At 46.9% G+C, this 15258-nt stretch overlaps 1 protein-coding gene and 1 pseudogene across 2 annotated transcripts; both read right to left on the bottom strand.

Annotated features, from left to right (window-relative positions):
* Positions 1 to 209: 209 nt before the first annotated feature.
* Positions 210 to 1169, bottom strand: LOC306816872 (olfactory receptor 14A16-like; annotated as a pseudogene). The gene has a single exon. The product of its transcript is annotated as an olfactory receptor 14A16-like (transcript).
* A 1456-nt stretch (positions 1170 to 2625) lies between these two features.
* On the bottom strand, positions 2626 to 4575 carry LOC306816873 (olfactory receptor 14C36-like; the record flags this gene model as incomplete). Its single annotated transcript, XM_079333317.1, has 2 exons — positions 4376 to 4575; positions 2626 to 3581 (listed from the first exon to the last, which is right to left on the bottom strand). Exons 1-2 carry the CDS (start codon positions 4404 to 4406, stop codon positions 2626 to 2628), a joined length of 987 nt encoding a protein of 328 aa, XP_079189443.1. The 5' UTR covers positions 4407 to 4575.
* Between the last annotated feature and the right edge of the window lie 10683 nt (positions 4576 to 15258).

Here is a 15258-nt window from a genome sequence, read left to right as displayed (position 1 = left end):
ATCCTTAATTCATTTAAAACCAACCAGGAGAATAGACCCTCATCAAGACAGTCTGCGGCCACAGCAAAGATGGAGACAAATAAAATGAGAGATGGCACAAGTAAAGGTTTTTCTTTGTGGACAATATTAAAGAAGAAAAACAAATAAAGAAATTCTCCAAAATTTAACCAATGAGAACTATCAAATATGAGTTTTATTACAAGTAATTTTCAAGATTGCCCAGCAGTTTCATGTTCCTGAAAACATCCAGTCATCAGTGTCCACACTGCAGACTTGAGCTCCTGGTTCCTCAGGCTGTAGATGAAGGAGTTCAGGGCTGGAGGAACTACCAAATACAGAACTGACACCACCAGATCCAAGGATGGGGAGGAGATAGAGGGGGTCTTCATGTAGGCCAATGTGCCAGTGCTGAAGAACAGTGAGACCACAGCCAGGTGAGGGAAGCAGGTGGAAAAGGCTTTGTGCCATCCCTGCTCAGAGGGGATTTTCAGCACGGTTCTGAAGATCTGCACATAGGAGAAAACAATGAACACAAAACAATCAAATGATAAACAGACACTAACAGCAAGAAGCCCAAGTTCCCTGAGGTAGGATTTGGAGCAGGAGAGCTTGAGGATGTGTGGGATTTCACAGAAGAACTGGCCCAGGGCATTGCCATGGCATAGGGGCAGGGAAATGTATTGGCCGTGTGCAGCAGAGCATTGAGAAAGGCACTGGCCCAGGCAGCTGCTGCCATGTGGGCACAAGCTCTGCTGCCCAGGAGGGTCCCGTAGTGCAGGGGTTTGCAGATGGACACGTAGCGGTCGTAGCACATGATGGTCAAGAGGAAATACTCTGTTCCCAGAAAGAAGAAAATTAGAAAAACCTGAGCAGCACATCCAGCATAGGAGATGTTCCTGGTGTCCCAGAGGGAATTGTGCATGGCTTTGGGCACAGTGGTGCAGATGCAGCCCAGGTCAGTGAGGGCCAGGTTGAGCAGGAAGAAGAACATGGGGGTGTGCAGGTGGTGGCCGCAGGCTACGGCGCTGATGATGAGGCCGTTGCCCAGGAGGGCAGCCAGGGAGATGCCCAGGAAGAGGCAGAAGTGCAGGAGCTGCAGCTGCCGTGTGTCTGCCAATGGCAGCAGGAGGAAGTGGCTGATGGAGCTGCTGTTGGACATTTCTTCAATATGGGCATGGAGTCCTGCTGAAGAGGAGACAGTGACAAGTCAGGGGAGACTTTCTGAGCAATATCCAAGCCTTTTCTCTCTGCCCTGCCCATGCTGCTCTGTACCACTCAATTTTCCTTTTCTCTGAGCCCTTCCTCCAGCCTGCAGCCCTACTGGTGTCTGCCCCCATTGCCATGATCACCAGGGGCTCTGCCCATGGACACTGAGGAGCCAGCTCTGCTCTGCAGCAGTGGGGTTATGGGAATAAAGGCTAGGGCCAGCCCTGGGGCTGGACTTCACCAGTCCAAATTGCTCCTGAGGCAGAGGAACTTTGCAGCATCTCCTATTCCAGGGCTGAGGAATAGTGATGGTCAAAGGCAGTTTGAGAGGGTTTCCTGGTGTGTCCAGGGAGATCAGAGAGAACTGTGCAATGCAAGAGCATTGGCTGTAGCTCAGTAAAGGGTAAGGGGAGCTTCTCTGTCACTCTATCTGTCCCCAGCTGCCCTTTCTGAGATTGAGGGCAGTGATTGTGTTCCCCTGAAAATCAGCCTGACACAGATGAGAGCAGAGGGACCCAGAGCATAACAACCTGGCTCAGCCTTTCTCAGAATCCCAGCCCCACTCCTGGCCAAGGACACTCCTGTCCCTCAGTGTCCCCTGAAGGCAGCTCCCAGCTTGGATTGCATACTGAGGACACATCAAGGGTCCTGTCCACGGCACTGCTTGAAGAAAGTCAGCTCATTCCCAGCCTCCCAGCCTGGCCTGCCCAGAGCTCCTGGGGCACAGGGAGCTGGGACACCCTATTGCTGTGCTCAGCCTGCACAGGAGAAGCCCAAGGGCTGGGCTTGAGCCTGTAGCTAGAACTGTCATTCCCAGAGAGCCCATCATCAATGACAGGAGCACCCGGGCAAGGCAAGGAGAGAGAGAGCCAGCCCTGAGGAAACGCCTTTGCCTGGCCAGCCCTGCACAGCCCCTCCCAGGCAGCACCAGAGCAGGACAGTGACCCTCAGGCCCTGGTCAGCAGGGAATGGCACATGGCGGGAGAGATGCCCTTTATGCCTGGTGCTGCTCTGCCAGCCCAGGGGGGCACTGAGGGCCCCAAGCTCCCAGGCTGAGGGCTGTACTGGCTGGGAGAGGACACCAGAGCTGTGCTGCTCAGGGCAGTGTCTGCCCCCAGCTTTGCACACAGACATTGCTGCTGCAGCTCCAAATGAGGGAAGAAAAGGGGTATCTCGGGAGAAAACTTTGCTGGGAGATCCTTTAGTTATTTCAAAGCCATGAAGAAGGCACATTTTCATTGGCTCATTGTGCAGCCACAGGGAAGGTGGAGGCAAGCAAAGTGAGAAATAGCTCAAGAAATGAAATTCTTTTTGGATAATAATAAGAAAAAATAAAGAAAAAGAACCTACAAAGTGAAACAAACAGAATTATTAAATATTATTTTTATTGCAACTGATTTACAGAAATTGGACAGGAGTTTAATGTCCCTGAAACCATCCAGCCATCAATCTCCACACTGCAGCCTTCAGCTCCTGGTTCCTCAGGCTATAGATGAGGGGGTTCAGGGCTGGAGGCACCACTGAGTACAGAACTGACAGGGCCAGATCCAGGTATGGGGAGGAGATACAGGGAGGCTTCAGGTGATAAAACACTGCAGTACAGAGGAAAAGGGAGACCACAGCCAGGTGAGGGAGGCAGGTGGAAACAGCTTTGTGCCGTCCCTGCTCAGAGGGGATCCTCAGCACAGCTCTGAAGATCTGCACGTAGGAGAAAACAATGAACACAAAACAGCCAAAGGCAAAACAGACACTAACAGCAAGAATCCAAATTTCTCTGAGGTAGGATTTGGAGCAGGAGAGCTTGAGGATGTGTGGGATTTCACAGAAGAACTGGCCCAGGGCATTGCCATGGCACAGGGGCAGGGAAAATGTATTGGCCGTGTGCAGCAGAGCATTGAGAAAGGCACTGGCCCAGGCAGCTGCTGCCATGTGGGCACAAGCTCTGCTGCCCAGGAGGGTCCCGTAGTGCAGGGGTTTGCAGATGGACACGTAGCGGTCGTAGCACATGATGGTCAGGAGGAAATACTCTGTTCCCAGAAAGAAGAAAATTAGAAAAACCTGAGCAGCACATCCAGCATAGGAGATGTTCCTGGTGTCCCAGAGGGAATTGTGCATGGCTTTGGGCACAGTGGTGCAGATGCAGCCCAGGTCAGTGAGGGCCAGGTTGAGCAGGAAGAAGAACATGGGGGTGTGCAGGTGGTGGCCGCAGGCTACGGCGCTGATGATGAGGCCGTTGCCCAGGAGGGCAGCCAGGGAGATGCCCAGGAAGAGGCAGAAGTGCAGGAGCTGCAGCTGCCATGTGTCTGCCAATGGCAGCAGGAGGAAGTGGCTGATGGAGCTGCTGTTGGACATTTGCTGTGGCTTGGCATGTCGATCTGTAAAAAAGTTAATCATGGAATAGTTCAGTTTGGACAGAATTTAAATATCCCAGCCGAGCTTGGTGGCACTTTCCCCCCAACTGCCTGCCTAGGGCTCTGTTGCCTGGAGCTGTCCCTGCCAGCAGCTTCTTCCCTGTGCCCAGTGCTGGGCCCTGCCAGTGGTGCCGGAGCCCATCCCAGCCCTGGGGGCTCAGCTCTGCTCTGCAGACCCCTCCCACCAAAGGGCACTGCCCAGAGCCATCTCTGCCCCTGCAGGCTCTGATGGCAGCATCAGAGCAACCCTGAGGAGGCTAGAAAAGTGACAGTGATGCTGCCTGTAAGGGAACTTGTGCTGATTTCTCCTTTCACCTTTTTTATTACGATGCAGAGAATTTTTTTTTTTTGTCTCAACCTGAACTGAGAGATAAATATCAGTGTGCTATTTCCCATCCAAGTAACCCAGAGCAGTAGATTTAATAACAGCTCCTGCCTTGCTATGCCCCCTGTATAATCTAATTCAAAATATTCTGGAGTGAAATGTCATGCTAGAGTCATGACACATGAGTCTTGAACAGTGCAGCATCCTCACCATACAAGGAGAACACTTCCAAGTCTTCCCAGCTGTCTCCTTCCACACAGACCCTGTTCCCCAGTGCTGTGGGCAGCTCCCAGGGCTGGCTGAGAGCTGTCCCTGGCAGGCAGCAGGGTCCCTACCCCAGCACAGCACCCTGGGCTGCAGGACCCTGCTCTGCAGGATAGCCCTGGGCATCCTTGGCTGCTCTAGACAAGAGAGAATCATAGAATGTACTCACAGAGTCTGTAGGCATTGGGATGTTCCAGCATTAGGAGATCATTCCAGGAGCTGCAGCTGCCTTGTCCTGCAGCCAGAGGCTTCCTGTGTCAAGGGCTGGGAGTGATTCTGCCCCAGTCACTTCTGAGCATCTTCCCCGCCCTGACTGATTGAACCTCTCAGTGCCTCTGTGCTATGCCTGGGGTGGCTGCAGGCAGTGCCCCAGCCCTGCTGGTGTGGGAAAAGAGCTGCTCATCTAGAGAAATGTGCTTTTTAAGCTTTTCTTAATAGCTAGAATGGCCCTCTGTGCCAGGAGCCCAGCCCAGCTGAGCAACACAGACACAGCACAGGAAATTTAATGACCCTCTTGGGGTTTGTGCTGAAGCCCTCAACATCAGTCCCTGAGAGGGAGCTGGAGAAACCTCTCAAGAACTCCAAGTCAGAATCAAACTCCAAAGTTTCTTAAAGTTTTAATGGGTCCCACAGAGGGACAAAACTGAGAAAGTGTCCCCAAGCCACTATTAGAGTCAAGAACTGGAGGCAGAGATGACAGGTGGGGACAAAGAGAAGCCAAGTCTCGGTGCCCTGGGGCACAGCAGGGTCTGTGCCACCAAGGGCTCGGAGGAGACACCTTGTCCTGAGGCACAGGGGCCTCCTGGCACAGCCCCAGCAAGGCTGGGCACTGTCACCCCCTGTCCTGCCCTCATCATCCCCCCCACATCCCAGTGTCCTCAGGGATCTGCTGGGAACAGTCCCTGGGGAGCCTTGGTCAGGAATGGCCATGGGGGGCTCCTTCATGCTCCCAGGAACTGCAGGTTTTACAAAGGACTTTGGGTTTTGCTTTTGTCTTGGAGTCTCTGAAAGCTTTGTGCCAGCATTGCCTCCAATTATCTGCTTTAATTAGTCTCTTGAGATCCTTTATCAGTAATAACACTCAGTGGCTCATTAATGCTTCAAGGTAGTTCAGTTTTTTTAAGGTACTTTCCTTTTTCCTTTCTTTGAGTCTCTGAAAAAATTTTGTGCAATCATGGCCTCCAATTCTCTCCTTCAAGGAGTTTATGAGGAGCCTGTGTTGGGGATGGACCTCAGAGGTACCCATTAATGCTCTGAGAAGCTTTGTGTTTTTCTTCTGACTCTGATTCCTGGAAAGGTTTGTGCAATCTCCTCTCAGGTGTGAGGTTCAATGTCTCAGCACCAAAGGCACCACGAGGATCACTGGGATCAAGCAATTCCTGACAAAGCAAATCCTGCCTTGATTTCCCTCTGATCTGGTGCACTTCATTAGGGAGATTTCCTGATACTGTTATGAAGAAATATTTCAAAGAGCTTCTAAGAAATTCACATTCCTGCTCTTTAGAGCAGAGGTGATGCAGCATTCTGTGATTGGTATTGAGTCCATGGTCTCTCCTCAGGAGGTCTGGCCTGCTCAGAGAAGCTGTGTCTTGTGGTCTGACCCACTGTGGACAATCTTGCTCCACATTCCCCAACCCCATGTTGTCTGTCCTCATTCACCTGGACCTGCTTTGCTGGATAACTGACTGCAGTCAGGCTAAAAGATGTTTTCTTGGTTTTTTAAAGTAATCCAAAACTTTTAAGTTTCCCCATCGAAAAGAGACACACTCCTCAGGTATGTGCCAAGCCCAAGGTGCCACCAAGGAGGTTCCCCTTCTCCTAGGCAGAACCCTGCGAGGAATGTTTGAGACCTTTGCACTCCTTGGTTCCACAAGGCATTGCTGTGTCACCACGGACTCTTGGTTCCATGAGGTTCCGTACATTTGCAATGGATATTTGGTTCCATGGGGCCTTACAGTGTCACAATGCTCTTTTTTGTTCCATGAGACTTTAATCTGTCAGGTGTACTTTTGGTTCCTTGACATTCAGTATTCCAAAAATGATCTCTGTTGTTTCAAAGTCTCACAATGGACCCTTGGTTCCATGAGGTTCCTCAGTATCAAAAAGGAATCCTTGGTTCCATGTGGCCCCACAGTGTCACCACAGTGTCTCCTTGGTTCATCAAGGCCGTGCAGTGTCACAATGCCCTGTAGGTTTCATGAGGCCCCACAATGTCTCAGTGGACCCTTGCTTCCATGAGTTTCTTTAGTGTCACAATATTCTCCTTGCATCTGCAGTGTCTCAATGGTTCTTTGGCTTCACATGGCCCTGCTGTGTCACAATGAACCCTTGGTTCCATGTGACCCCACAGTGTCACAGGGGTCTCCTGTCTCCTGTGGCCACCAGCAGCAAACCCCACTGCCAGGGCCAAGTGGCTATGAAGAAGGAGGAAGTTGTGGGGACATTTGGAGTGATGGTTTTTGTCTTCCCAGGGCACAGTGCCATGAGGTGGGACTCTGCTGTCCTGGAGATGGCTGAACACTAGCCTGCCCATGGAAGGGGAAAGAGACAACAACCTCTGTCCATGGAACTACAACAGCAGAGAGGTCAGACTGAAGGCTGGGTTTAAAAGACTGTCAGCAGCACAGGAAACATCAATCTGAGAGGAAAGATGTGTGCTGATGTCTTTACAAATCATTTGATGGGTGAAGGGATGAATGCTAAGGTCTTAGAAATTTGTCATAATTTTTCTACTGAGTTTTGGCAGCAGATTTTTATGGAGCCCAGACAGCTTGGCTCCTGAAACAGACAAGGGTCTGCACAAAGCAGAACTTCTGAATTTTGGGGGGAAATGCCAGGTTCAAGGGGGGATATAGCAGGTTTGGGAAGGCTGTACCTTCCTATTACCTCAGCCAATGGGGAAAGGAAGAGGGCAACATGCAGCTGGGAGTTTAGGATGCAAGGAGGCTGCGCCCTCTGAAACCTCAAGAGAGAAAAACCCCGTGGGTGTGTGCTCCAATGAACACTCTCCGTTTATTCAAAAGAAGATGAAGGACTCCTCTGTCTCATTTTTGGACATAAACTTCTGGCATTTCTGGATTTTCCTGACAGTGGCAACATGGAATCTCATGGAACCAAGTGTCCACAGTTCCATGGTGCAACCTCAGAGAGCGCTGGAGACCATTGTGTCACAATGGGAACACATAGAACAAAGGCTCCATAGTGACACTGCAGGACCTCATGGAATGCAAGAGATCATCCTGATGGAATGGAAACTCATGGAACCAAGTGTCCACTGTTTTACAGCAGGTCCTCATGGAATCCAAGAGACCATTGTGATGCACTAGAAATGCATGGAATGCATTGTGACAAAGCTGGGTCTGATGCAACCAAGGAGACCATTGTGATGCAATGAATCCTCAAGGAATCATGAGTCAATTGTCAACACATCAGGCTCTCAAAAAACTAAAGAGAACATTGTGACACAATGGAATCTCATGGAACTGAAGCCCCATTGTAAGAAAATATGGCCTGAGGGAAACACTGGGACATCTCCAGCCTTGGAGGAAACAAATGTCCACTGTGACCCAACACAGCCTCGTGAATCATAGCAGAGCACAGTGATGCCATGGGATCTTGGAGAACCAAGAGTCAGCTGTAAACACAGAGGAGACTCATGGAACCCAGGAGGTCATTGTGATTCCACACTGTCACAATGGAGACTTCCTTCTGTGAGAATCCATTTCCCCATAATGTTCTCCTGGGTTCCAAGCTGTGCCTCAATAGCCCCTTGCTTCCACAAGCCATGACACAGTCCCACTTGTCCCTCGGTTCCATGAGGCCGTACCATGTTCACAACAGACACTTACTTCCATGAGATTCCATTGTGTCACAATGGTCCCCATGTTTCCATGAGGCTGTGTTGTGTCACAATGGATTCCACAAAACCTGGAAAGATCCAAGTGGTACCTGTGTCCCATAAGGCCCCACTTGGTCAAAGTAGAGCCTTAGATCTGTGAGATTCCAGGTTGTCCCAATGGTCTGCTGAATTCCATGAGGCTGTGCTGCATCACAATGCACACTGAGTCCCACGTGCCTGTTACGATTCGCCCAACCCAAGTGAAGTCGTGATTGGTTCTTTTATGGATCTCAGAGCGCAAAAGACACAGCAGGGGACAAAACCAGTTTACTTCTACAGAAATGCACTTTATTTAGTGCCAACCAAAATGCGATAGTGGGACAGAGAGAGAGAGAGAGAGAGAAAGGGGGGGTCGGGATTATAGCTACCAGGACGGGCAGACGAAACCTTGTGGAGCCAGACAATAGATGTCTGGTGCAGTCCAGGGAGATCTCAGAGGTTTCTTCTCAGAAAGTCACTTTTATAGTCCTTTCCCAAAGCAAGTGGCTTCTGGCCAAAAGGTGGCAAGATTTATGGACTATTGTATGTGGAGCTCGTTACCCTGAGGAACAGGTGGAAACAGGACGCTTCAAGGCACACCAAACCATCTTTGTTGTTATGGACACATGAATGGCAGCCCATACTGGACCAGTCCACTGTTCTTCCATCTGTGGGAGCTTTGTTGAGTCAGCGCCCCGTAACTTGTTGTCATGAGAAACCAGTCCTGTTAGGCATCACCTGCGGAACAGTCCCTTGGCGTTCCTCCCAACCCTGGCCAGCGCAGGCCTCAGGCGAGGGTCGTTGGGCAGAAACAGACGAGAGGCTCACACGGACTCTCACATCACCCCGTGACCAACGAGTGTTGCTGAGAAACTCGATCAGCATGATGTTGTGGTTGTAGCATCTTCAGGACCCGCCATTGGTAGCACATTCCAAAATCAGGGACAGAGACAACAAAAAAAAAACGGGGATAAGAAGGAAAAGGGAAAACAAAAAAAAAATGGGGATAAGAAGGAAAAGGAAAAGGGAAAAGGGAAAAGGAAAAGGGAAAAGGGAAAAGGAAAAGGAAAAGGAAAAGGAAAAGGAAAAGGAAAAGGAAAAGGAAAAGGAAAAGGAAAAGGAAAAGGAAAAGGAAAAGGAAAAGGAAAAGGAAAAGGAAAAGGAAAAGGAAAAGGAAAAGGAAAAGGAAAAGGAAAAGGAAATAAACACAAAAATAATAAAGCAAAATAATCACAACAAAATGGATTAAAACAATTTTTCAAATAAATCACAATCATATTGGCTAAAATAACTTTCAAACAATTAAATCAATAAAATAACATCCAAACAATTGAAATTCAAAAAATTAAAATTAAAACATATCAGTATCCATAATAATATGTTTTCATGATTAAAACCATTATTTTCCAAAACCATTTTCAATCAAAAGCTTAACATTACTAAAACTAATCATACCAATCATAACAAGCAACAAACAATTCCAATCAGTTTGCTGTTAAAGGCCTGACTTTTACTGCTCGTATAATTTGTCTGGTGTCAATAACTTTAGGGGTATCTTTAGCAGATGGAGAAGTGATCAAATGATGTGCTTCCATTGTTGATGCCAATTGTGTCAGCCGTTTTACTATTCTCCAATTCAGGATGTATAGAATAACTGACAAAACAAAACTGATCAAAACCAAAATCAAAAGCACAACAATGGGATGACACAATTTGTTTAGGATGCCGGTAGCAGTAGATGACCATCCAAAAAGAGTATCCCACCACCTGAGTTCAGCATCTCCTTTTACCCTTTCTAAAACCCGATGTATTTCTTTCACATCGTGATGAACTGTCACCAGGGTCTTCTGCCCATTTTTATTGATCTTTCCCAAGATTCCAATTAAGTCCTGGTGGAGCAACAATTGTTTAATCAAAGTGAGGTTCATCCCAATGGGAGCAGGCACTAACTGATGAATCAGTGTAAAATTGGATTGCAAAAGGTGATAAGACATGACCGGAGCAGTATAGGAAAAGTCACAGCCCATGATCGTGGTAAAATTACAAACACAAAAATTTAAATGATTTTTTAGATCCACTGTTACATTTTCTACACACACTAAGTTGCAAGCAGTTCTTACACGCACACATCCATTTCCTATGTACACCAGCACTGTTGCAGGAGTCTCATCAAGGTGTATTTCAAAATGACAGATATTTTGCTCTGTGTCTAATCAGATGTCTTGGGCCACAATGGCATTGCTTTCACAAATGAAACCCAGTTGCTCCCGAACAACACAAGATTCCAAATTAACAGTATGCCATTTCTCACCATTTTGACGGGCCCATTCTCTATGCTCGAAAGGATAGAGAATAGTTCCATCGTGATTCAATCCTAATGCAATGATGGGGTATATCAAATCCACTGAAGCGTTGCGTATTGTCAACGCAAAGGCTGTGGCTGTGTTTGTGCTGGGGTTGTAGGTAAAGTTTACCAGATTCCACCAGGACTGAAACTTCCTTTCAAAGTCATTAGCAGTGTCCCAAATTATTGTCCAGATTTCAGTAGGGAAGATGCTTTCTTCCCCTTCTCTTATAATTGAGGCAACAACTGTTTGCATCCAAAGCTGTGCCTGGATACAGCTGAGGGCAAAGGAGATGATGTTTTGAGCAATACCAAGAGCATCAATTATCAATTTGTGACCATTTACATTTGACTTTTCCCAGTTTGGTAAAATGTTTGATAATAACCACTGTTGCGTCCCCAGGGCTGTTAAACAGGAGTGCAGAGGTTGTTTCAATTTGGTCAGGTCTCTGGTGGTGGCAACCAATTTGTTTATTAATCCCTCTGAATCAATGCTATTTAAAATTCCCAATCCTGTTCCCACAACACCGGATATTTTTCTTGTTTGTTTCTTGAAAGAATCATCCTGGTTTTGCAACCAGGTTGTTTGTCCACGCCAAGAAAAGGTGAACAAGCTGGCTGAATTAGTGAGACATTGTTTTGCATTGGTAATTTGACTTGTTTAAAAGACCATGCCGAATTAAACAATATTTGCTGTTGGCCAGTTTTCTTAATTACATAGGGTCCAATTTAAAAAATTTTCAGGCTCAGTATAAGCGGTGGTTGGGTAGTAGGTGTTACAACACTGACATTGAGTTCCCCTTTATATTTTGTATTGTTTTTCCCACACATAATTTTTTGGGAAAATTATACGTCAGTTCAATTTTGATTTTGAATCTTCACAAAATAAAACACAGCTGTAAGGTCCTGTGCTGTAACTGTATACAGGTTCAATGAGGGATTCAGCCATTAAACTTCACGTTCCATGGTGTTATTCTGTGAAAAGTAAACACAATAGAATCTGCCACAAAGAGGCAGGAGGTTAAAATGATGGAACTATGCAGACAGAAGTTCTGTTAACTTCCCAATCATTTTGCTGCAAAGAAGGAAGCCACTCTGTACCTCCTTTAAACACAGCATAAGAGTCAGTGTAGTTACAGACAAAGGAGGCACTCCACATTTCAAACTGGAAAACACCCCAAATAACCATCAGCGCCCCAATCTAAGAGTCACCCCGTCCCCCAGCAATAATTTGCTCAGCAGAAGCATTAGTGAACAAAGAATTAGTGAACAGAGATTATCTGGGGGAGAAAGCAGAGGCTTCTTTAATTACTGAGGCAGGTTTGTCATCGTTGTTGCCCAAGTTCTCAGTTTCTGTTATTGCCAGATTTTTTACAGTTCCTTCTGTTACTGAGGATTTTTGGGCCACTCTGTCAAGGGGGACAGTCCCAGTCTTCCAAAACTTCGCTTCCTGAGAAGGTTTTTGAATTTTCTCTGAGGCAATTTGCAAGTTAGGGCTTTCTAGGTGGAAAACTATTTTCTGTTGCACATCCCTCACTTCTTCTTTTTCTTCTTCTCCTATCAATACATCATGTATGTATTGGTACACAGCTACAGTGTCAGGTTTGGGTTTTTGGATTGGCCATACAGGGGAGTTTTGCAAGTCCTGTATAACCAGTTTGAGCCTTTTTTTGGCACCAGAGCGAAGAGGGTATTGTTTTACACTTACAGGTAATTGCATAGGTGATTTATGACCAGCAGTGAATTGTATTTCATGTATAATTTGCAAGCAGGCAGCTTTGTGAATATTTTTTAGGAGTTGGCCTGGGGTGCCAGTTATGGCTAGAGGATCACCTCTTACTATGGGGCTAAGTCCCCCAGCCCAGTAGGCTGCACGCTGTATCAGAGACCACGGAACACGAGAGTTTCCAGTTGTTAAGAAAACGCCAGGCCCCCAGTACCCACTGGCCTCTTGTTCACTTAATTTAATTTGATCTCCTCCAGTGAGTGAAACTTTTAAAAACATACTCGGTCTCAGATTCGTGTGGGAGATGTGAGTATTCTTTCTTTAATTTGGCCAATTCAGTAGCAGTGTATGATATTTCTTTGGAGGTTATATGGGGGTCAAAATCCTTGTTGTTCAGGTATTTATATTCCATTTTAACGAGAGGTCTCATTTTAGAGCAGCAATTTTCCCCACTATTTTGTACATGTACAAGTTCTCTCTGTGGATATATCTGCTTTATGTGATATGTTTCCTTTTCTTCTGTTTCTTTAGGTGTATCTGCATGTTGTGAGGCTTGTGATAGTTGTAGTAAATAGTTGTGATTTCTTTCCTGCTCTAGTTGGTTTTGCAGAGTTTTTACCTGATTTGTTTTCTCCTGTAATAGCTTTTGCAAAGCTTCCACCAGGTTTTGCAAGGAGTCTATCACTGCACTTTCCTCACTTACTCGTTTAAAACAAGATTCTACAGCAGCTGAAAGACAAGCACCAAGAACTGAGCAAAGTGTGGTTTTATTTTTCTTGCTCAGTTTGAATTTTGTTTCATGTTGCAAAGAATGTATCATATCAATCACATTTTCTAAATTAAACCAATTACTGTGTGCCTAGTCTTCCCCCCCTTGGGAGGGTCTGGCATTATACTTAGCTAGTAAAGCGCAAAATGCAGCTTTATCATTTTCAGACATTTTTATGAAGGGACTAAAACCACTCTCAGGGAGACACACTTAAAGTTACACAAAAAGCACAGCTGAAACTGTGAATCCCTTGTCTTCTCTGGAGCAGGTGAAGAGACACACTACTTGGGAGATACTAACTTAATTACAAAAACCACTTGTCTCTTCGCAATCCCAAATAGTCAAGTACAATAATTGTACAACAACTGTAACCTCTGAGTTACAATTATGTGTGAGGGGGAAAAACCACTTCAGGAAGGTAAACACTTGTCACCCAGACTTATCTTGGGGACAACCCCCTGTCATCCCTGGGTGGCTGAGGAGACCAAACCGCTTGGGAGGTTCTCTTTAGTTACACAATGGGTGTCTCCTCGACTACACTAAGCAGTAAACAACAAAAAACACAAGTCCCATCTTTTGCTCAGCTGAGATCCTTTCAAGAAAATTCTCCGATAACTGGAATGGAGTTGATTATCCACCTGGCTCTGTGTGCAGATTGTGGGAAGAACCCAATACCACCTCCCTTGCTTTCTAACACTGTTCAGTCCTTACGGCACTGACAGACTAGGTGCGGCTGAAATGGCACAGGTCTTCCCCTGGTACAAAGTGCACAGAAACCCCAACTCCCCCAGTATCGGGAATACAATTGCTGACTACGCCAAAAAATGTCACAGTGGGAAGATTTTTGGACTATTGTATGTGCAGCTCGTTACACGGGGGAACAGGTGGAGACAGGACGCTTCAAGGCACATCAGACCATCTTTGTCGTCATGAACACATGCAGGGCAGCCCATACTGACCAGTCCATTGTTCTTTCATCTGTGGGAGCTTGTTGAGGAAACGCCCCTTGACTAGTTGTCATGAGAAACCAGTCCTGGTAGGCATCACCTGCGGAACAGTCACTTGGCGTTCCTCCCATCCCTGGGCAGTGCAGGCCTCAGGCGAGGGTCATTGGGCAGAAACAGATGAGAGGCTCAGACGGACTCTCACAGGTCATCTCATGGTCACCTCATGATCAGGATCCTGTTACAGTCATGGTCACGCTGTGGCCATCTCTTGGTCACCATATTTCATGCCCATGGTCATCTCACAGTCATCATCATGTCATGGTCCCTGTCATGGTCATTTCTTGATCACCTCATGGCCATGGTTGTGTCATGGTCGTCTCATGGTCACCTCATGATCCTGGTCACCACATGGCTGTGTGGTGGTCATTTGATGGTCACAGTTCTCTCATGGTCATGGTCAAGGTCATGGTCATCTCATGGTCACCTCATGGTCATCTCCTCATCACCATCATCTCATGGTTTTGGTCATCCCTTTGCCACAATTATATCACAGCCATGGTCATCTTGTGGTCACCTCATGGTCATCTCCTGACCCTCATCATCTCATGCCCATTGCCATCTCACTGTAATGGTCATCTCACAGTCATGGTTGTATCATGGTCATGGTCATCTCCTGATCAGGATCAATCTCATGCTCATGGTCATCTCATGGTCAACTCATGGTCAACTCATGGTCATCTCATGGTCATGGTCATGTCATGGTCATAATCATCCTCATATCACCTTCAATCAATGGTGCTGGTCATCCTGTGACCGCAATTATTTCATAGGCACGATTTTATTGTGGTCACCTCATTGTCATCTGCTGACTCTCATCATCTCATGCCCATTGCCATCTCACTGTAATGGTCATCTCATGGTCACCTCATGGACATCTCAAGGTAATGACTGTGTCATGGTCATCGCATGGTCATGATCATCTCATGGTCGTGATCACCACATAGCCATGGTGTGTTGTGGTCATCTCATGGTCACCTCTTGGTCAAAATCATCTCACGTTCTAGGTCATGTCATGGTCGTCTCAAGGTCAAGGTCATAGTCATCTCATGGTCAGAGTTATCTCTTGGTCAGTTCATGGTCAGAATCGTGTCATGACCTTGATCATTTCATGGTTGTGGCCACAGGCATTATCACCTCATGGCCTAGATCACCACATGGTCATGGTTGCATTGTAGTCATGTCTTGGTCACAAACATGTCATGGTTATGGTCATCTCATGCTCATGGTCATCTCATGGTCACAATCATGGTTATCTCCCTGTAATGGTTAACTTATGATCATGTGTGTGTCATGGTCAGGATCATCTCATGGTCATCTCATGGTCTCAAT

Source organism: Erithacus rubecula (genome assembly GCF_903797595.1).
Source record: "Erithacus rubecula genome assembly, contig: scaffold_954_arrow_ctg1, whole genome shotgun sequence".
NCBI lineage: Eukaryota > Metazoa > Chordata > Aves > Passeriformes > Muscicapidae > Erithacus > Erithacus rubecula.
This window is presented reverse-complemented; position numbering and strand designations above follow the sequence as displayed.